Source organism: Lemur catta, chromosome 16 (genome assembly GCF_020740605.2).
Source record: "Lemur catta isolate mLemCat1 chromosome 16, mLemCat1.pri, whole genome shotgun sequence".
NCBI classification, from domain to species: domain Eukaryota; kingdom Metazoa; phylum Chordata; class Mammalia; order Primates; family Lemuridae; genus Lemur; species Lemur catta.
In genome coordinates, this window is record NC_059143.1 from 6,326,900 (window position 1) to 6,349,168 (window position 22,269).

General features: G+C 41.0%; 1 protein-coding gene across 1 annotated transcript; it reads left to right on the plus strand.

Annotated features, from left to right (window-relative positions):
• The first annotated feature begins 21,109 nt into the window (after positions 1–21,109).
• Positions 21,110–21,920, plus strand: LOC123621504 (40S ribosomal protein S6-like). Its single transcript, XM_045527231.1, has one exon. The coding sequence runs from the start codon at positions 21,150–21,152 to the stop codon at positions 21,681–21,683; it is 534 nt and encodes a 177-aa protein (XP_045383187.1). The 5' UTR covers positions 21,110–21,149; the 3' UTR covers positions 21,684–21,920.
• The last annotated feature ends 349 nt before the right edge of the window (positions 21,921–22,269 follow it).

Below are 22,269 nucleotides of genomic sequence, written 5' to 3' on the forward strand. Positions count from 1 at the left end.
GTCACATTATATTTTTATTTGACAGCACTTCTCTAGCACATAACTTTCAAAATCTAAAAATTATTACATCATTAACATCTCCCAAGCAATTAGTATGGATTTAAAAACAAAAATCCAGCTTCACACTGAAGCGAATCAGGTCTGGGAGAAACTTTTGTGCCATGTAATCAGAACAAACTGGGGAGCTAGCTTAGGCCAGGAAAAAAGGTAGCTGAGAGAAGAAGGTTTGTTTTGGGTTTTTTGTTTGTTTGTTTGTTTGTTTGTTTGTTTGTTTGTTTTTAGAGACAGTCTCCTTCTGTCAGCCTCAGCCTTCCAGAGTGCTGGGATTGCAGGCGAGACCCCAGAGATGTTGAGCAGCTTCAGAGACACAAAGTCAAGGAGGTGAAAGGTGTGGAAGTCAGGAAGGGGCTTGCCTTAGACGAGCACAGTCATCAGGCCTTCCTTTTTCTTCTTTGCATCTGCAGTCTGGCCTTCTCCGTCTCTCCTGTCTACAGGGCAGCACCCGACCAGGACACCGCTCCTGAGAGTTACCTACTGCAGGTGGAGCCACATGCAAACTAAGAGGCTGGATCCCGACCTCCCCTGCGCTGCACGTGGACTGTGTGGAGAACAGGCGTCCCTGAGAGCAGGGCGCTTAGAGCAGATGGCAACAAGACTGGGAGCCAGCGGGGAGGGGTCCCGAAACAGGACACAAAGGGACACTTCACCCACATGACAGTGCTGACTGGTGAACCTCCGTCTCAGCTGGAATCAGGTTGTTGGGGAAAGAACCCAGGGAGACCAGGTTTTTCTGGACATAGCTGGGAAGATCTAAGGAGACAGAGAAAGGCCTCCAGGAAACCAGGGCAGAACCCTTAGGACCCAGACACACAGCAGGAACAGAGGCCGGAGGACAATGACATGTCTGAGCACTTGCCCTTGACCCCCTCTGGAGAAGAGAAGCAGACCAAGAACAAACGAGCAAGGAAGGCCAAACGGTTAACTGTGGCTCAGCCTTTCTTTTCCAGGAACTGACATAACTTCTGTTTGTCTGCCTACATGGAGTTGTGGTTAGGAACAGATTTCTGAGGGATTGGTTTGGTTTCAGTGTTTTCCAGTGTCTGGTAAAAACAGAACTACGAAACTTAAGTATTCAAAGACTGTTGTTTGGGTTTTGAAAAAGAAACATTTTGAAATACTGATAATGTTATTCTTTCACAGTATTACTTTGCCTAAAGAGGTACTCTTTAAGTAAAACCAAATTTTCAACTACCAACATAAACATGTTAATGAGTCTTCCTTCTTGCCCTAAAGCCAGTTCCAGATATTGCAATTTTAGAAGGGAGGGAAAACACACCACAAATCAAGAGGAAGTTTGAGACTATTACGCATGTTCTTACAGAATGCACTAGGTGATTATTATATCCCTTTTCTTCCTTTGGCTGGGAAGACCCTTCCAGAAAGTGCAGCCTACTGGGAGAGGTTAGAATTTATCCAGAGCAGCTATTTGCATTTGGTTTTTGATGTCTTGAAACAATGTGTATGTCCAGGTGCTTTTCTTTTTTTCTTTTCTTTTTTTTTTTTTGAGACAGAGTCTCGCTGTGTTGCTCGGGCTAGAGTGAGTGCCATGGTGTCAGCCTAGCTCACAGCAACCTCAAACTCCTGGGCTTCAGCGATCCTACTGCCTCAGCCTCCCGAGTAGCTGGGACTACAGGCATGCGCCACCATGCCCAGCTAATTTTTTTCTATATATATATTTTTTAGCTGTCCAAATCATTTCTTTCTATTTTTAGTAGAGATGGGTCTCACTCTTGCTCAGGCTGGTCTTGAACTCCTGACCTTGAGCGATCCACCCGCCTCGGCCTCCCAGAGTGCTAGGATTACAGGAGTGAGCCACCGCGCCCGGCCTCAGGTGCTTTTCTTATTCATACCGAAAAGATTCTTACTGTCTGTGCTTTTTTATTTTCTTACCAGCGTGTAGATCTAATGTATTAATAGTTTCATTTACTGGATTTAGAGAGAAATATAGAAATTGCAAAGGGGATTTTAGACTTCTGCATCTGGCCAAGATGGAATAACAGGGACAGATTTATGCTCCTACCCGAACCACCATCAACAAAAACCTGGATTGAAAAAAAAGGTTTCAAGACACTGGATTTAGGCAACAAAGGACAGCGAGCCCTAAGAGATTGCCCCATCTTGTGGCCTTGAGACAGTTTCCCGGCTGTGGTGCCCGGAACACAGGCAAAGCCTGATTGCTCCCCAAGCTGCAGAGACGGAGGTGAGAGTCGGGAGACAAAGGCATCGGAGTCCATAGACTGGGAGCCAGAGAAGAGAGCACTCGGGAGAGCTGCAGAGGATCCCCTCGAATGCTCGTCATAGTGCTACCCACCAGCACATGTGTGGGAGGAGGCGCGTCAGAGACCAGGGAAAGAGCCAGCTGAGAGGAGCAGAGGTTAACGGTGCTCACGCAGGGCCGAGGATGTGCTTTCCCATCAGCCAGGTGGGCAAACCTCAAAACTCATGGGACGCTGGGTAGCGAATAATTAGACTAAAATTAATTTGGACCTGCCAAATTAATCCAAAAAACAAGACATGAAAGGATCAGGTTGTTTCCAAGTATCTGAACTGTGTTCTAGGGTAAAGCTCCAAAATACTTACATGAATACAAAAATGTCCAGTTCCAAATGAGGTGAAATTCACAAAGTCTGACATCCAACCCAAAATCACCAAGTAAGCAAAGAAATAGGAAAATACAGCCTATAATTAGGAGAAAATTCAATTAAAATGGACCCAGATGTTAGAGTCAGAAAACAAGGACATTAAAACAGTAATGATAACTGTATTACATATGTTCAAAAGGTTAAGTAGAGACGAGGAAGGTATCAAAAAGACTCAAATCAAGCTGCTACAGATGAAAACTCTTCTCAAAGAAGCTGACTTTATCTGGAACACAGTGTGGGGGAGTTCAAGCCTGAGAATACTCTCAAAAACAATAGAGCCCTGGCATGGTGGCTTAAGCCTGTAATCCTAGCACTTTATGAGGCCAAGGCAGGAGGATCGCTTGAGGTCAGGCATTTAAGACCAGCCTGAGCAACATATCGAGACCCCGTCTCTACAAAAAATAGAAAAATTAGCCAGATCTGGTGGCACGTGCCTGTAGTCCCAACTACTCCAGAGGCTGAGGCAGGAGGATCACTTGAGCCCAGGAGTTTGAGGTTGCAGTGAGCTATGATGACACCACTGCACTCCAGCCTGGATGACAGAGCAAGACCCTGTATCTAAATAAACAAACAAAAATAAAAATAAGAACAATGGAGATTTTGATGGTAGGCAATCGAGAGAGACAGTAGCTCCATGAGAGTGATAAGCTACCATGGGCCAGCCAGTTTACTGGACAGCACTGACAAGAGATGACTAAGAACAACTCTCCTGGGATCAGAGCAAACCTCAAAGACTGGCCTCAAAAACTACCCCTACAGAGGGGCCTGAATTTAACAGGATCAGACAATAGACAATGGAGCAATTAATTCACAGGATATTATTGAAGACAATAGAGCACCCAAATGGCAATTAGTGGAGCCTAAGAGCTGGTTTGGATTCCAACAGAAGCAGCCAGCTTAACAGAAGATTAAGAGAAGAGACAGTGGAGACCACCCTGCTAAACTACTGTCATCCCAGGTGGCTGTGCATGTACCCAAGGCTGTGCCCGCTGGAGACTGGCATCAAAAGCTTCACACTGTGAGGGATGTAGACCTCACTGACATAGCACAGCCACGTCACTAAGCAAATAAACAGAACAAGCCAAGCGGTGGAGAGGGAAAGAGAGGAGTCAGTGTCCAGAATTGCTACAATATCTCAAAATCCATTTTTTCAACAAAATTATAATTTGAGGGTGAAAACAACCCAGTGAATGTGAACCATAAACAGGACAAAAAGCAGACAATAGAAACTATCTGTGACAAGGCACACATATCAGATTTAACAGATAGATTTCAAAGCAGCCATGATAAATGTTTTTCTAGAGAAAACCATGCTCAAAGAAGTAAAGGAAGGTATTATGACAGTGTCTCCTCAAATAGAGAATATAAATAAAGGAATAGAAAATATTTTTAAAATTGTTCTATAGATTCAATATAATCTCTATTAAGGTCCCAGCTGGCTTCTTTGCAGAAATTGACAAGGTGATTCTAAAATTCATCTAAGAATTTAAAAGACCCCATAATAGGCAAAACAATCTTTAAAAAAAACAAATTTGGAGGTATCTCACTTCTTTATTTTAAAACTCATTGTAATGATACAGAAATTAAGACAATATGGCACGGCATAAGGATTGACATAGCCTCATTAAGGATAATTCAATGAATTACAATTCTGAGTCAAAAACTAAATCCTCTTATTTATGGTCAATTTTCCACAAGGGCGCTAAGACAATTCAATAGTGAAAGAATGGTTTTTTCAACAAATGCTGCTGAGAAAACTGGATATCCATATGCAAAAGAATGAAATTAGAGCCCTTCTTCACACCATACACAAAAGTGTACTCAAAGTATATCATAGACCTAAATGTAAGAACTAAAGTTATAAAACTCTTAGAAGACAATAAAAAAGTAAAACTTTTCACGTTGGGTCTCTACACCAAGGTACATCATAACAAAATTGATCAGAACCAGAAATAAAGAGCAAAAGGTAAAAACAGCCAGAGGGGAAAAAAGACATATTCCATACAGAGCAACAAAAATAACAATAAGAGTCGATTGCTTATGGTAAAACAATGCAAGCCAGAAGATAGTTGACTAATGTGTTTAACAAATTGAAAGAAAAAAAATTGTTAACCTGGAATTCCATACCCAGTAACACTATGTTTTAAAAATGAAGGTGAAATAACGACATTTTCAGACATACAAAAGCTGAAAGACATTATCGCTAGCACATACGCAACACAAGAAATGTTAGAGAAAGTCCTTCAGGCAGAAGGAAAATGATACCAGCTGGACAAGAAGTTTGTTAAAATGCAGACTCCTGGGCCCTAACTTCAAGGTTTTATCTCCGTAGCTCCACAGTATGGCTTGGGCACGTGTATTTTATTTTCATAATTTAATTTAATATATAAAACATGCATATGCTAGAAAACATACAGGGTATAAAAGTGTTGGTAATCATTGAAGCTGGATAATGGATACATGGGAGTTCACTACACTGTTCTCTCTACTTTTTTACACTTTAAAATTTTCCATAATAAGAAGTTTTTTTAAGGTTTAAGAAACAAACCTGATATTAGGTAGCAATTTAGCTCTACACAAGGAATAAAGAGCACCAGATATGGTGTATTATATGGGTAAATATATACTATTTTTATTATTATTTAAATATATTTTAAAGATAAATAACCATTTAAATAAAAATGATAATAATGTATTGCAGAAAATATAACATATGTAAAAACAAAATGTTTGACAACAATGGCCCAAAGGCTTGGACAGGCAAGGTGGCTCATGCTTGTAATCCCAGCACTCTGAGAGGCCGAGGTGGGAGGATTGTTTGAGCTCAGAAGTTCAAGACTAGCCTGAGCAAAAGTGAGACCCCCGTCTCTACTAAAAATAGTAAAAATTACCTGAGTGTGGTGGTGCACGCCTGTAGTCCCAGCTACTCAGGAGGCTGAGGCAAGAGTATCACTTGAGCCCAGGAGTTTGAGGTTGCTGTGAGCTAGGCTGATGCCATAACACTCTAGCCCAGGTGACAGAGTGAGACTCTTTCTCAAAAATAAGAAAAAAAAAAAATAGCACGAAGGCTGAGAAGGAAGAAATCAATGTATACTATTGTAATACTATACATGAAGTGGTATACTTACTTAAAGATAGATTGTGATAAATTAAAGATGTATATCGTAACCCTAAAATTTAGAGTTTACCACCTAAATAACACAACAAAGGGTTGTAGCTAATAAGGCAACAAAGGAGGTAAAATAGAATCATAGAAAATACTCAATTAATCCAAATGAAGGCAGAAGATAGGAAAAAAGGAACAAAGAAAAATGGTTCAAATAGCAAGCAAAGGGCAAGATGATAGAGTTAATGGAATAATTTCAATAATCACTTTAAATGTAAATGGTCTAAACACCCTAATTCAAAGGCAGAGATATTCAGATTGGATTAAAAAAACAAGATTCAACTATATGCCACCTATAAGAAACACACTTTTTAAATATAAAAACACAAAGAATTAAGAGTAAAATAATGGAGGGAAATATGCCATCCTAGTCAAAAGAAAGATAGAGTGGCTATATTAATATCAGAGAAAGTAGATTTCAGAGCAAAGAATATTTTACCAGGATAAAGAAGGTCATTTCATAATGATAAAAGGGTCAATTCATAAAGAGGACAGAATAATACTAAATGTTTAGGGACATAATAACAGAGCTTAAAGATACATAAAATAAAAGCCGAGAGAATTCCAAGGAGAATTATCAGGGTGTTGCAAAAATAATTACGGTTTCAGTATTGTTGAAATTTGCTGCTTGATACTGGAATACATTCTTAATGTGGTTATGTTATACATCATTTTAATGCACATCTTGCTTTATGGGTTTTTGCTAATGACTTATTACTTGCTATTTATTTTATGTTTATTTTAGACTATGGAAATGATGTTAGACAAAAAGCAAATTTCAGTGATTTTCTTATTCGATTTCAAAATGGGTCATAAGCAGCAGGGACAACTTGCAACATCAGCAACGCATTTGGCCCAGGAACTGCTAACGAACATACAGTGCAGTGGTGGTTCAGGAAGTTTTGCAAAGGAAACGAGAGCCTTGAAGACAAGGAGCGCGGTGGCTGGCCATCGGAAGTTGACAACAACCAATTGAGAGCAATCATCGAAGCTGATCCTCTTACAGCTACATGAGAAGTTGCCAAAGAGCTCCTATGGTTGTTCAGCATTTGAAGCAAATTGGAAAGGTGAAAAAGCTCTCTAAGTGAGTGCCTCATGAGCTGACTGAAAATAAAAAAAAAAATCGTCATTTTAAAAAAATCATCATTTTGACGTGTCGTCTTCTCTTCTTGTACACAACAAACCATTTCTCTCAATCGGATTGTGACGTGCTACGAAAAGTAGATTTTCTGCGACAACTGGCAACAACCAGCTCAGAGGCTGGACCAAGAAGAAGCTCCGAAGCACTTGCCAAAGTCAAACTGCATCAGAAAAAGGTCATGGTCACTGTTTGGTGGTCTGCTGCCGGTCTGATCCACTACAGCTTTCTGATTCCCAGCAAAACCGTTACATCTGAAAAGTTTGCTCAGCAAATCGATGAGATGCACGGAAAACTGCAATGCTTGCAGCCGGCATTGGTCAACAGAAAGGGCCCAATTCTTCTCCATGCCACCTGACTGTACGTTACACAACCAAGGCTTCCAAAGTTGAATGAATTGGGCTACGAAGTTTTGCTTCATCTGCCATATTCACCTGACCTCTCGCCAACTGACTGCCACTTCTTCAAGCATCTCGGCAACTTTTTGTAGGGAAAACGCTTCCACAACCAGCAGGATGCAGAAAATGCTTTCCAAGAGTTCATGGAATCTCAAAGCACAGATTTTTATGCTACAGGAATAAACAAACTTATTTCTTGTTGGCAAAAATGTGTTGATTGCAATGCTTCCTTTTTTGCTTAAAAAGGTGTATTTGAGCCTAGTTATAATGATTTAAAATTCACAGTCTGAAACTACAATTACTTTTGCACCAACCGAAATCAGCAAATCTACCATTATAGTTAGAGACTTCAACAACCCTCTCTCCATAATTGGTAGAACAAGTAAACAGAAAATCAGTAAATGTATGGAAGACTTGAAAAACACAGTCAACCAACTTGGCATATTTAACTCAACACAGTCTACCTTCAAGTAAGAATATAGCACATCCACTCCTGATAAAACACTCTAGGTAACTGGGAACAGAAGGAAATGTCCTCAGCCTGATAAAGGACATCTATTAATACAAAAACCTACAGCGAACATCCAAACTTAATTCTTTCGCCTAAGCTTAGGGACAAAGCAAGGATTTATGCTTTTGCCACTTCTATTCAACAAGTATATTGAAATTCAAGCCAGCATGATAAAGAAAAAATATAAAATAAAATACACATAAATAAAAAGACTTCCAGATTGGAAAGGAATGAATAAAAATCTTTTTTTTTTTTTTTGAGACAGAGTCTCGCTGTGTCGCCTGAGCTAGAGTGAGTGCTGTGGCGTCAGCCTAGCTCACAGCAACCTCAAACTCCTGGGCTTAAGCGATCCTACTGCCTCAGCCTCCCGAGTAGCTGGGGCTATAGGCATGCGCCCCCATGCCCAGCTAATTTTTTCTATATATATTTTAGTTGGCCAGATAATTTCTTTCTATTTTTAGTAGAGACGGGGTCTCACTCTTGCTCAGGCTGGTCTTGAACTCCTGACCTCAAGCAATCCACCCGCCTCGGCCTCCCAGAATGCTAGGATTAGAGGCGTGAGCCACCTCGCCCGGCCTAAAAATCTTTTTTACAGACAATTTGATTGTCTATGTAGAAAATCAGAAGGAATTCATTAGAACTAATGTACAAGTTTAATAAGGTTGCAGGATGCAATATCAATATTTAAAAAATCAATTGTACTTATATGTTCTAGGAAAAATCAGAAATTAAAATTTGAAAATACCATTTATATAAAAAATTATGAAGCTCCTAAGGATAAATTGGGCAAAAGATGTGCAAGACCTGTATGCTGAAAATACAAAACATTGCTGAGAGAAATAAGTGAGACCTAAATAAATGGAGAGATATACCTTGCTCATGGGCTGAAGACTCAATATTGTTAAGATATCAATTCTCCCCAAATTGGCTTATAGATTCAACATAATCCAAATCAAAATCCCAACAGGATTTTTTGTAGAGAGTGACAAGACAACTCTAAAGTACATATGGAAATACAAAGAACCTACATAGCAAAAACAACCTTGCAAAAGAAAAAGAAAGTTGGAGGACTAACACTACCTGATTTGAAAATCTATTTTACAGCTACCAATCAAAAGAATATTGGTATAAAGATAGTTCAATAGAACAAAATAGATGATCCAGAAATAGACCCAACGCATACATGGACTACTGATTTTTGACAAAGATACAAAGAAAATTCAGAGGAGAAACAGTGTTTTCAACAAATGGTATTGAAACAACTGGAGATCCATGTGAAAAAAAAAGAAAAAGAACTTTGTTCCATACCTCACAGCATATACAAAAGTTTACTTAAAATGAACCATAGACCTAAATGCAAAACCTAAAATTATTAAACTTCCAGAGAAAAATAGAAGAAAATCTATGTGACTTTGGGTTAATAAAGGTTTTTTGTTTTTTTTGTTTTTTGTGTTTTTTTGTTTTTTTTTTTAAGGTACAACACCAAAAGCATGACCTATTAAAGAAAAAATTGATAAATTAGACTATCAAAATTTAAAGCTTCTGGCCGGGCGCGGTGGCTCACGCCTGTAATCCTAGCACTCTGGGAGGCCGAGGCGGGTGGATCGCTTGAGGTCAGGAGTTCGAGACCAGCCTGAGCAAGAGTGAGACCCCCGTCTCTACTAAAAATAGAAAGAAATTATCTGCCCAACTAAAAATATATATAGAAAAAATTAGCCAGGCATGGTGGCACATGCCTGTAGTCCCAGCTACTCGGGAGGCTGAGGCAGGAGGATCGCTTAAGCCCAGGAGTTTGAGGTTGCTGTGAGCTAGGCTGATGCCATGGCTCACTCTGGCCCGGGCAACAGAGGGAGACTCTGTCTCAAAAAAAAATTTAAAGCTTCTGCTCTTCAAAAGACAGTAAGTGAATAAAAACACAAGCTACTGACTCAGAGAAAGTATTTGCAAATCATGTACCTAATAAACAACTTGTATGTAAAATATATAAAGAAGTCTCAAAACTCAATAAGAAAACAAAAAATTTAAAAATGGACAAAAAAAATTGAGAAAATATTCACTAAAAAGGTATAAATAGCAAATAAGTACACGAAAAGATATTCAACATCGCTACACATCAAGGTAATGCAAATTAAAACCCCAGTAAAGCCTGGGCACAGCGGCTCATGCCGGTAATCCCAGCACTTTGGGAGGCCGAGGTTGGAGGATCACTTGAAGCCAGGGGTTTAAGACCAGTCTGGGCAACATAATGTGACCCCCAACTCTACAAAAAATAAAACGATTAGCTGGGTGTGGTGGCTTGTGTCTGTAGTCTTAGTTACTTGGGAGGCAGAGGCAGGGGGACCACCTGAGCCCAGGAATTCAGGGTTGCACAGAGCTGAGCTGTCTGTGATCTTTCCCCTGCACTCCAGCCTCAGTGACAGAGTGAGACTCTGTCTCATAAATAAATAAATAAATAAATAAATAAAACTCCAATAAGATACTATTTTCCACCTATTAGAATGGCTAAAATTAAGAGTGATCATTCTAGGCATTGGTGAAGATATAGAACAACTGGAACTCTATAAAATGTTACAACCCCTCTGGAAAAAAACCTTAAATATTCACCTACCATATGCTACAGACATTCTACTCCTAGGAATTTACCAAGAGAAATCAAAGCATAAGGTCATAGCACTCTATTTGTAATTGCCCCAAATTGGAAACAACCTAAATATCTATCAACAGGTGAGTGAATAAATAAATTGTGCTATCTGCCAAATTCACTGCCCACTCCCCACTCTGCTCCAAATACAAGCAACCAAGATTGATTATTCATCCAACATAAACTTGGAGGCACAGGGGTTGTTCATTCATGCCACAATCCATTGCAGATTCTTTTGAAGTCTCATTTATCTGGAAAAAGGCTATTCAAACAGCACCGGGGGGAGCCATGCTGGATAACCAGTTTAAGGAGCAGAAGACAGTGGTCCAAAGCTATTTCAACTTCTTATCATATTTGAATAGGTCTTGTATTCCTTTTTAGTATCTAACGTTTTTAGCGGGACTTCCTTTCCCCCACATATTTTCTTTCTTTTCTTTTCTTTTTTCTTTTTCTTTGTTTTTTTAGAGACAGGGTCTCACTTTATCACCCAGGCTAGAGAGCAGTGGTGTCATCATGGCTCACTGTGACCTCAAGCCCTTGGGCTCAAGCAATCTTCCTGCCTCAGCCTCCCAAGTATCTGGGACTACAGATGTGCCCCACCATGCCCAGCTAACCCCCCATATATATTTGATAGACCTTGGCCTTGTCTATTATTTGTGATGAAGAAAACTCCCTGGGTCCAATAAGTCCACCAATCATCGGTCCAAACAAGGGCCTTCAATTATTCAGTGTCAAATGACTATTGAAAGGTCACCAGGAGACACCCCAGTGTAAAAACCCTATCAACTTGTTATTGAAATTCACTTGCTGAACTGATGTCGGCAGGTGGGGAAAATAGGAAATAAGTTATAAAATGGACCAGGGCTTAATTTATTTAAAGCTTTGGTTAAAAATAAGTTCGCTGCTTTGACTTGTTTCAAGAGAAATCTCAAAGATGATGTCCAGTTGTGGAAGCAAAGACTTGCACAGGCCGGGCTTTACCCTATTATCTTCATAGCGCTCCCCAGCTGGTAACCCACAAAGTCATATTTTTTATATGGAAAGTTAACCTTTTTCTCAATATCAGGTAAATTCAATAAAGATCTATGCTGTCCTAAATGATCTGCAAAGTGTAATAGATATCTAGGAAAAACTATGGGTTTGCTATGAAATACAGCTCTGCTTGCAGCCAGATTGCCACCTTGAAACATTTCTTGGGAGAAACACAGTAGCTGCCAGTTGGGTTCGTGACACAAGTTAAAAGGACCTAAAACTCTGTAATTCAAAACTGTTCTATTTTCTTTACTGTATAATTGTAGGAACTCAGGGACACCATGACTATTGAAGTGTTACAGATTCCAGGTTAAACGATTTTAAAAATTTAGGCCTACACTTAGTAAATTTTATGCGCCAGTGACGGCCCTCAGCACATCATATATATTTTATCCTTTAATACTCACAAAACCAATATCTACCAATGCTGCTATCACCCTGATTGTACAGATGAGAAACATGACGCAGTATGGGAATGGCAGGGGTAGGGAGAAACAGAGCTGGAACCACCCTCTTCCCCCAACTCCTGTGTTCTTGGGCAATTAATTCACTTGTTCGTCCTTTGCAAAGGGATCGGCCCAGGCTCTGGGTAATTTCTGTCCTCTAACATTAGATGGCAGTGGCTATAAGCTAAAACACCCTTGTAGCATCCACTCTGCTCGTACTAAACGATAAAAAGGAAGTATCTATGTCAGAGGAACTCAGAGGTGAAAGGAACCTCTTTTACTGCTTAATAAACTTCTGGAGTAGGAAGTTTTACCCCTGGTTGACATATACGTACTACACATAAAAGAAATGGTTAAACAGTTGGAGGAAATACACAGTAAGGGGCACGATACTTGCATCGAGGTGAGAGACTGGCGTCTGGCCGAGATGTTTCTGTTATTAGTGTCTCATCACCTTTCCTTGGTAGCTAGAGAACTGCATGACTTGTTGACTCTAAGGCCTCTTGGCTCAAAAGGGCGCGGTTTTAGAAGTGTTTGAAGAAACAAGTCTGAGAGAGCTATGACTAAGACACCTCAGGACAATTTGTGTAAATTATTAACTCCAGTTCTAAGTCCTCTGTTATTCCATTAAAGGTAGGGAGATCACAGCCAGTGCGAACATCCAGGTGACGATGGATAGAGCCAGAGAAAAGCCAGAGCCTGCCAATCCAGCTTTGGAATGTTCCAGAAAAGCATTCCTGGGACTCTGATAGTATTTATATGCTGGAATGATTTCTATTTCCCTTTTATAAAAAGGATATTTTTATTTTCCTGTTGGCTAGTACCTAACTCAGAACATATAGGCATTAAAGATTAATTTAGTGAATAAATGAAAGAAAAATGCCTTTCCTTTACATTGAAAACAGGTATTTGTTATACACAATCACTTTTTCTTCTAATTTTTTTCTCTAAAAAGAACAAAGACAAGAAATTAAAAAGTCAAAAGAAAAATGGATAAATTAGAAAGCATAAAACAATACATTTGACAGAAAAATCCAAGAGCTGGTTTTCTGAAGAAAATGTACAGTTTGTTTACACATGTAACCAAGAAAACAAGAGGAGAATCAACACATATTTTGTTAGGAAAGAGTGAGAGAATATGACCACAGTTAATATGTGAGATTTTGGTGAAAAAGAATTTTAATGTGTATAAAGTAGATAATTTTCTAAGAAAATATAAGTGATCAAAACTGATATAACCAATAAAACTATTAACAGTATTTTTAAAAATAAACTAATTTTAAATTTCATAGGAAAGATAAGAGTGAGGGAAAATCTGAATAATAATTTAAGAAGAGAGTGGTTGTAACAGATATTTAAATATATTTAAAAACTACAGTTATTAAAATTGTGTGATAGGTACGGACACTTGAATAGAAAGATCAGTGTCCTGAAGTCCAGACTAGACTCAAAGAAATATGAAAATCGAGTATGAGACAAGTAACATTTCAATTCGTGGAGGAAAGATGTTTTATCTAAATATGTAATGTTGGACACAAAAAGAATCACAAAGAAATCTTAAACAAAATTGATATTGATAGTAATAATGCTAGTATCGTTATGTTGAAGTTAGTCCATACACATGGTAGGAGATATGTGCACATTTACATGTATGATGCAGTACTAGTGAGGATGCAGAGAAGCAGACCCACCGGAAATGATACAGCATAAAGAATTCATAAGGGATTTGATCTTACACAATGGTCAGAGCTGGCTAACCAGCCTCCGTTCAGCTCTTCATCCACACCTCGCACTGAGCCTGAAGTCATAAGGTCAAGGTGGGAAAGGAAGATGCATGTGACGTGGGGCTGAGCAGAGATTCCCTCTGCTCCACCCCGCGGCCCCCTCTTCTGTCTGTTCATACCCAGCTCAGGATTTGGAGAAGCTGAAGGAAGAGATCCCACAGGAACCGGAGGACTCCGCATCCAGAGGCTGCCCACACCCACGGAAGAGCCGGCAGAGCCACAGGTGCGCGTGGGTCCAGCAGGGCCTGGCCTGCCGTGATGTTTGGAGAGTGGAGCGTGGCTGCCTCTTGCCTGCTACCTTTTATTTTTATTTATTTATTTATTTATTTTTTGAGACAGAGTCTCACTTTGTTGCCAGGGCTAGAGTGGGTTGCCCTGGCGTCAGCCTAGCTCACAGCAACCTCAAACTCCTGGGCTTAAGCGATCCTACTGCTTCAGCCTCCCGAGTAGCTGGGACTACAGGCATGCGCCACCATGCCCGGCTAATTTTTTTTCTATATATATTTTTAGTTGTCTAGATAATTCTTATTTCTATTTTTAGTAGAGACGAGGTCTCGCTCAGGCTGGTCTCGAACTCCTGACCTTGAGCGATCCACCCGCCTCGGCCTCCCAGAGGGCTAGGATTACAGGTGTGAGCCACCGCACCCGGCCTTGCCTGCTACCTTTTAAATCTTCACAGATTTCTCTTGTGTCCAACCCTAACCAGAGACCTACTGGGAAGGGAATTCTGGAAAATGTAGTTCTGTTTAGCCAAGTGGACACGTCATTAAACCACCACTATATACACGCATGTGCACATGCACACACACTCACACACATAATCTACCTACCTATATATATATATGAAGTAATTATGCTAATTTTATTAGTAACCAAGCTATTTGATGTAAGAGGAAAAAGATACAAATATAAAATTAAGAAATAAAAGCCATGAGATACTTAATTTGAACTGTAAAATAAGTATGAACTCATGATGTATTAATATATTCCTTTTTGAAAAAAAATTAATAGGCTTTTCCCAGCTCTAGAGGCTGAAAAGTCCAGGAAGTGATGACAACACAGTAGTGCTGAGTGCACCAGGTGTTCATTCTGTGGTCTCTAAGCACCATTTGCCACCAAAAGGAGCCAGGGCTTCTTGGAGAATACAGTTTGCAGGCCCAGGGCAGGGAAAAAACCAAAGAGCCTTGATCTCTTACACCAGAAAGCAAGGAAGTGCTCAGAGACTACTGGGTTAATGACAAAAGACCTAGGAACCAACTTGAAGGGAAGATTGAAACATAGTGAAGATATAAAAACTAATTAGTTAATCCTAATGGGAAAGGAGAAAGAAGAGGGGGAAACTGTGACAACTCACTGAACCCTGTTAGGAAAAAAATGAAAAGATGTTGGAGAATGTGACAGTTAATTTTATGTATCAACTTGACAGGGCTAAGGGCTGCCCAGATAGCTGGTAAAACATTATTTTGATGTGTCTCTGAGGGTGTTTCTGGGGGAGATCAGCATTTGAATGGGTGGACTGAGTGAAGCAGATGACCCTCCCCCGTGGGGGTGGGCACCATCCAACCAGCTGAGAGTCTGCACAGAGCAAACCCAGCAGAGGAAGTGCCAACTTGCTTCCTGTTTGAGCTGGGACGTCCATCCCCTGCCCTCAGACATCGGCCCTCCTGCTTCTTGGGCCTCCAGACTAGGACTAGGAATAGGACTTACACAATTGGCACGCCTGGTTCACAGGCCTTCAGATTCTAACTGAATATACCACCGGCTTTCCTGGTTCTCTGCTTGCAGACAGCAGATGGTGAGACTGTTGGGCCTCCATAATTGCACAAGTCAATTCTTATATATGTATCTCGTGCGTTCTGTTTCTCTGGAGAACCCTGACTAATACAGAGAAATATCTCCAAAAAAAGACTTTCTAGAGTCTAGTCTGGAAAAGGTCACAGTTCATTTTACGAAGGTACTCTAACCCTAATTTAAAACCTGGGCTGGGTGTGGTGGCTCACATTTATAATTCTAGCTCTTTGGGAGGCTCAGGCCAGGAGTTTAAGACCAGCTTGAGTGAGAGGGAGACCTTGTCTCTACTAAAAATAGAAAAAGCACCCGGGCATGGTGGCATGTGCCTGTAGTCCCAGCTACTCAGGTGGCTGAGGTGGGAGGATCACTTGAGCCCAGGAGTTTGAGGCTTCAGCGAGCTCTGATGGTGCCATGGCACTCCAGCCCAGAGTGAGGGCCTCTCTCAAACAAAACAAAACAGAAAAACCCGACAGAAACACAGAAAAGTAAACTACAAACCCATATGATGTCTGATAAGAGCATAGCATTAGTAAAATATTGACATGGAATACAGTTACATTAGAAGATGAATACAAAGTCCTTCATCCTTAGAAAATTCTGCCACAGGTTGAAATTACCAAAACAATTCTCCCATAGTTTCCTCCTTTTTTGGTTTCAGTTATTACCATTATGGCTTATGTATCCCAGTGTAGAGTATGAGATTTATACCTAATTTTCCCAATATTATTTTTATTGTGAAACTGTTCAAATATACACAAAAGTAGATTCTGCATGTAGAATAAACAATGCCTTCCTGTCACCCAGCTTTAACAATTATCAATATTGACCAGTCTTGTTTTATTTATAACTCTGCATACACACCCCTCCCCTTCAACTCAAATATTTTACAGCTACTCCAGGAAACAGAGCATTTCATCAGAAATACCGTGGTATGTATCTCTAAGAAATGAGAATTCTTTTTTAAAAAAAAAAAAACATAACCACAATATGTTATCTTCTCTTTTAAAGGGGGTTCTTTATTATTACTGAACAGAGAGCCAGTGTTTAGATATCCCTGATTACCTTACAGATGTCTTTTGATGATTGGTTTGTTCAAATCAGAATTCAAACTAGGTCCAGGAAATGCATTTGATTGATAAGTCTAAAGGCTCCTTTAGTCTTTAATGATTTTCCTTTCCTCTCCTTTTTCTTCCTGCCATTTATTCATTAAAGAAATCTAGACAATTTTCCTGTAGAATTTCCCCCTATTTGGATTTGGTTGATTACATCGTTGCTGATTGTTTAATATGCTCCATATTTCCTGGGAAGCGATGGTAAGACCCAGGGGTTTGGGTGGGGGCAAAAGTGCTCTGGGGATGAGGCTGTGTGTTTCCTCTGGCATCTCACGGGGAGGGGCCTCCCTGTTTGACTCTCAGTTGTGTCACGATTGATTAATTAGTGGTTCCGGTGCTGTCAGCCCGGCCAGCAGAAAGTTCCCCACCACCTGGGCACCTCCTGGCTTTGGAGGCTGGTCTTCATCACCACCTGCACCTGTTATTTCATTAGTAGCGGCAACATGGTGATTTTCTAATTAACTTTTTGACTCTTCCATTATCTAAAGAAGAACTTCTCCCATCAGCAGTTTGTTTACTCTGATTTACAATCCACTGGGGCGGCGGGATAAATGCTTGACTCCTTCCCTCCACGTGTCAATTTTGGAAATAAAGAATCAGTGCCCTCGAGGACTCAGGGCTGGCTCATTTCTCATTATCTATTTCCTGTCCCCTCTTCACCTAAGTCGACTTTTATTTACCCTTTAGAGGAATTCCTCAGAGAAGTCTGTTGGTCTAATCTCTTCCTCCTGCATATGCTTTTATAGCACCTATGAGTTCTATAGCAGTTAAGAATATTTTAGTTGCAAATAAGAGAAGCCAATTTGGGACAGCTTAAGAAAAAAAATATAATTTATTGGAAAGATATTGGTAACTGCAGAATCTAAGGAAGAATAGCCAGAAAGGGGGTAGTCGGGGCAGTTCTGAGTACCCTGGCAACAGGCATTTGTGAACTTTCTCCTTAGAGGGTCACTGTTTATGTGACTCAGCCACATTGACCCCCAGAACCTGGGTGCAAGAGCTCAGCCGCTGCACGGTTAGAGAGAACTGTCCCTGCGAGAGACCACCCTTAACTTCTGACACTGATTGCAAATTTGGAAGGTTCCCAAAACCACCCTCAGTTTTGATAATTCGCTAGCTAGAAGGACTCACAGAACTAACAGAAAGCTGATATACTCATGGTGTGGTTTATTACAGAGAAAGGAAACATTAAGATCAGCCAAGGGCGGAGATGCAGGAAGGGGTCCTCCGCACGGAGCTTCTGGCCGTCCTCTCTGCATTTGTTGTGGGCAGTGAGACTCCTCCCAGCCACGGTGTGATCATGCAGGGGGCATCGCCAACTGGGGAAGCCCACCAGAGCTTTGGTGCCCAGTAGTCTCCAGCCGCTCCTGGAGGTCGGACTGGTACCTTCAGTCTTCAGTCCTGTCCAGAGGCAGAACTGACACCAGGTAGCCCAAATCCCCCGTCAGAAATCACATTGTTAGACCGTTGGTGGCCAACCCTCCAGGCAAAGGCACTCCTGTCAGGCAGAGCATTCCAGGGGCTGGAGACCACCGCAGCAGCCAAGAGCAAAGGCCAGACCTCTCTTCCGGTACAGTGTGCTCTTCGCTGCACACTGGGTCATTCCATTCCAAGTCTAAAATTACAAAGAAACAGAAGCCAATCGGTCCACTTTATCACTTAGTCCAGCAAAATCACTTAGTTCAGACATGGCCAGTGGAGACAGACCTTGAAAAAGAGTCTTCTGTATTTTATTTTATTTTATTTTATTTTTATTTATTTATTTTTTTTGAGACAGAGTCTCGCTTTGTTGCCCAGGCTAGAGTGAGTGCCGTGGCGTCAGCCCAGCTCACAGCAACCTCAAACTCCTGGGCTTAAGCGATCCTCCTGCCTCAGCCTCCCGAGTAGCTGGGACTACAGGCATGCACCACCATGCCCGGCTAATTTTTTTTTATATATGTATATATATATATTTTTTTTTTAGTTGGCCAGATAATTTGTTTTTATTTTTAGTAGAGATGAGGTCTCGTTCTTGCTCAGGCTGGTCTCGAACTCCTGACCTTGAGCAATCCACTTGCCTCAGCCTCCCAGAGTGCTAGGATTACAGGCGTGAGCCACCGCGCCCGGCCTCTTCTGTATTTTACATACAATCCTTTCCCCATCTGTTTAGAGATGCTCCTGTCTGAGCTAACCTCCCGTGCACCCCTCACCTCACTGCCTGAGAGGACACAACCCCAAGGGAAACCCAGCAGCTGCCTGTGAAAGCCACTCGTGGAGCCGGATTCCCCAAGGCCGGACTCCAGGCCAGACGCCAGGTCTGCTGAGATCCTGTGTCGGTGTTCCGCTCCTTAGAGACGTTGTTGTCAACATCACATCTGATATTAAGGAGAAGAAAGAAAAAAGGACAACTTATGATAATGTCTGTTAAAAAGGGAAGAAAGCAATTAGCTCACACTGGCACCAAGCAATAAAATGCAGATGGAAGCACCTCGTTTATTTTTCCACAGCATTATTCACAGTGGCCAAAAGGTGGAACAGGCCAAGTGTCCCTCAACGGATGAATGAACAAACAAAATGTGGGATATCCATGCAATGGAATATTATTCAGCCTTAAAAAGGAAAGAAATTCTGACACACGCTACAAGGTGGATGAACCTTGAAGGCATTATGCTAAGTGAAATAAGCCAGACAACAAAAAGACAAATATTTTATGATTCCACTTAGATGGGACACCTGGAGTAGTCAGATAGATCCACAGAGACCAGGAAGGAGAATGGTGGTTGCCAGGGGCTGGGGAGAGGGGGTAATAGGGAGTTATTGTTTAATGGGCACAGAGTTTCAATTTGGAAAGATGAAATGTTCTGGAGATGGTTGGTGGTGATGGTTGCACAACCAAGTGAGTGTATTTGATGCCATTGAACTGTACACTTAGAAATGGTCAGAATGAGGCTGGCATGGTGGCTAATGCCTATAATCCCAGCAATTTGGGAGGCTGACACATTGCCTCACTTGAAGTCAGGAGATTGAGACCAGCCTAGGCAGCACAGTTAGACCCCATCTCTGAAAAAAAAATTTTTTAAGACTTTTTCTTGTTTTCCTCTACTGTGAATTGTCAGTTCTTGTTCTTTCATGGGAATAAACTCTTTATATATTATAAGATGTTAACCCTTTTTCTTTCATATTTACTTAGAGTACATCTCTAAATTTGTAATCTATTTCCTTTTTTTATTTGGAAAATGAGATTGTTTTGGAACTCAGAAAGTTGTCATAATCCTGTAATCATTTAAAAATCTTCCTTTGGGATTTCTCCCACAACTTTTAAGCTTCTGAAGTGCCCCACCCCTCTCAATGTTTTGATAATATTTTTTCAGTTTTTTCTATTTTCTTAAACATTGAATTCTTCAAATCATCAATTGTCACAGCCTAACTAATTGAATAATTTTCTTTCCTATTGAGTTGAGATTGATGTGACTCTTCAATCACATATTAAACTATAAATATATTAAGTCCAATTGTTTGGCTTTTTATTCTATGCCATGACCAAGGTGTTTCATTTTAGATTGCCACAACCTTATTTAATTATTGTAGTTTTATGTAGCTGCCTTTTGCAAAAGTGACTGCAATAATACTTCCCATCCCACATGATCTTCTAGAATCTTAGCATGCCTCCAAAAATATGTAGAAGCTATGTTCCCTCCCCTTCAAACTGGGCAGGCCCTTTTGACAGCCTCAAGAAATATCATGCAGTAGAGGTGACTTGCGTGACTTCTGAAACTAGGCTAGGGAAGGCGGTGAAGCCTCCTCCACGCTCTCTTGAGACACTGGCCTCTGGAGCCAGGAGCCACATGGAAGCAACACAGCTGCCCTGAAGCTGCCGTGTTGGAACTGCACAGAGGCAGAAAGGGAGGCCTGGGGCCCAGCAGGTCCAGCCCCAGCTGTTTGAGCCTTTGAAGCTCAGGCACCTGCCCAGGCTATGAGGGGCAACTCTGCAGCCTCTCCAGCCCCAGACCCACCTGACTGTAGTCACACAAGGAAACTGAAGGAAGAACGACCTAGCTGAGCTCAACCAAATCCTAGATTCATGAGACATGAGACGTTAATTACTATTACTCATGCTACTGGGTTTGCAGTGATTTATTATGCAGCTATCAGTCACCAGAACACTTTATAATACGTTTTAGAGCAGTCCTGCTGCTTTTTCCCCCCAGAAATTGCTATTACTATTTTCATCTCTCTGTTCCTCCTATGAATTTGAGATTTATTTGGTCACATTCCTACTTCCTTCCAGTTTCTTTTCTTGGAATCTATTATTAGGTCATTAAATATGAAATGTCTGATTTTGAACCAAAAGTGTAGTTTATTATATCTCAAACAAGAAGCAGTACAATTAATCAAAGTATGCAGCTACCTCTTTTTCGTGGCGCCTCGGAGACGGTCAGCAGCTTCAACATGAAGCTGAATATCTCCTTCCCAGCCACTGGCTGCCAGAAACTCATTGAAGTGGACGATGAACGCAAACTTCGTACTTTCTATGAGAAGCGTATGGCCACCGAAGTTGCTGCCGACGCTCTGGGTGAAGAATGGAAGGGTTACGTGGTCCGAATCAGTGGTGGGAATGACAAGCAAGGTTTCCCCATGAAGCAGGGTGTCTTGACCCATGGCCGTGTTCGCCTGCTACTGAGTAAGGGGCATTCCTGTTACAGACCAAGGAGAACTGGAGAAAGAAAACGCAAATCTGTTCGGGGTTGTATTGTGGATGCCAACCTGAGCGTTCTCAACTTGGTTATTGTAAAAAAAGGAGAGAAGGATATTCCTGGACTGACTGATACTACAGTACCTCGTCGTCTGGGGCCCAAAAGAGCTAGCAGAATCCGCAAACTTTTCAATCTGTCTAAAGAAGATGATGTTCGCCAATATGTTGTAAGGAAGCCCTTAAACAAAGAAGGCAAGAAACCTACGACCAAAGCACCCAAGATTCAGTGACTTGTAACTCCACGTGTCCTGCAACATAAACGTCGGTGTATTGCTCTGAAGAAGCAGCGTACTAAGAAAAATAAGGAAGAGGCTGCAGAATATGCTAAACTTTTGGCCAAGAGAATGAAGGAGGCCAAAGAAAAGTGCCAGGAACAGATTGCCAAGAGACGTAGGCTGTCCTCTCTGAGAGCATCTACTTCTAAGTCTGAGTCCAGCCAAAAATAAGATTTTTTGAGTTAAATAATATATAAGACCATATCCTAAAAAAAAAAAAAACAAAAAAAACAAAGTATGCAGCTAAACTGTCGACACAGTTTTGCCATCTTAACGGTAGCTTGTTCATGCCAGCAGTGAAGAAACCTGGAGAGGAAGTAGTGATGAAATTGCAAAAGGCGTTTTCCACAGCTTGTTGAGAATTGAATATTTTTCCTTGAAAGAAGTGGTCCAAAGCCTGGAAGAAGTAGTGGTTAGCTGGCGCAAGGTCTGGTGAATACAGTGGATGACAGAGAGTTTCCAAGTCCAGCCTCTGTAGTTTGAACAGAGTTGTTTGTGGGACATGTGGTTAAGTGTTGTCTTGCGGGAGGATTGGCCTGTC

Excerpts from the sequence above, each read along its gene's own strand:
- LOC123621504 (XM_045527231.1), top strand. The coding sequence starts at position 21,150 with ATGAAGCTGAATATCTCCTTCCCAGCCACTGGCTGCCAGAAACTCATT.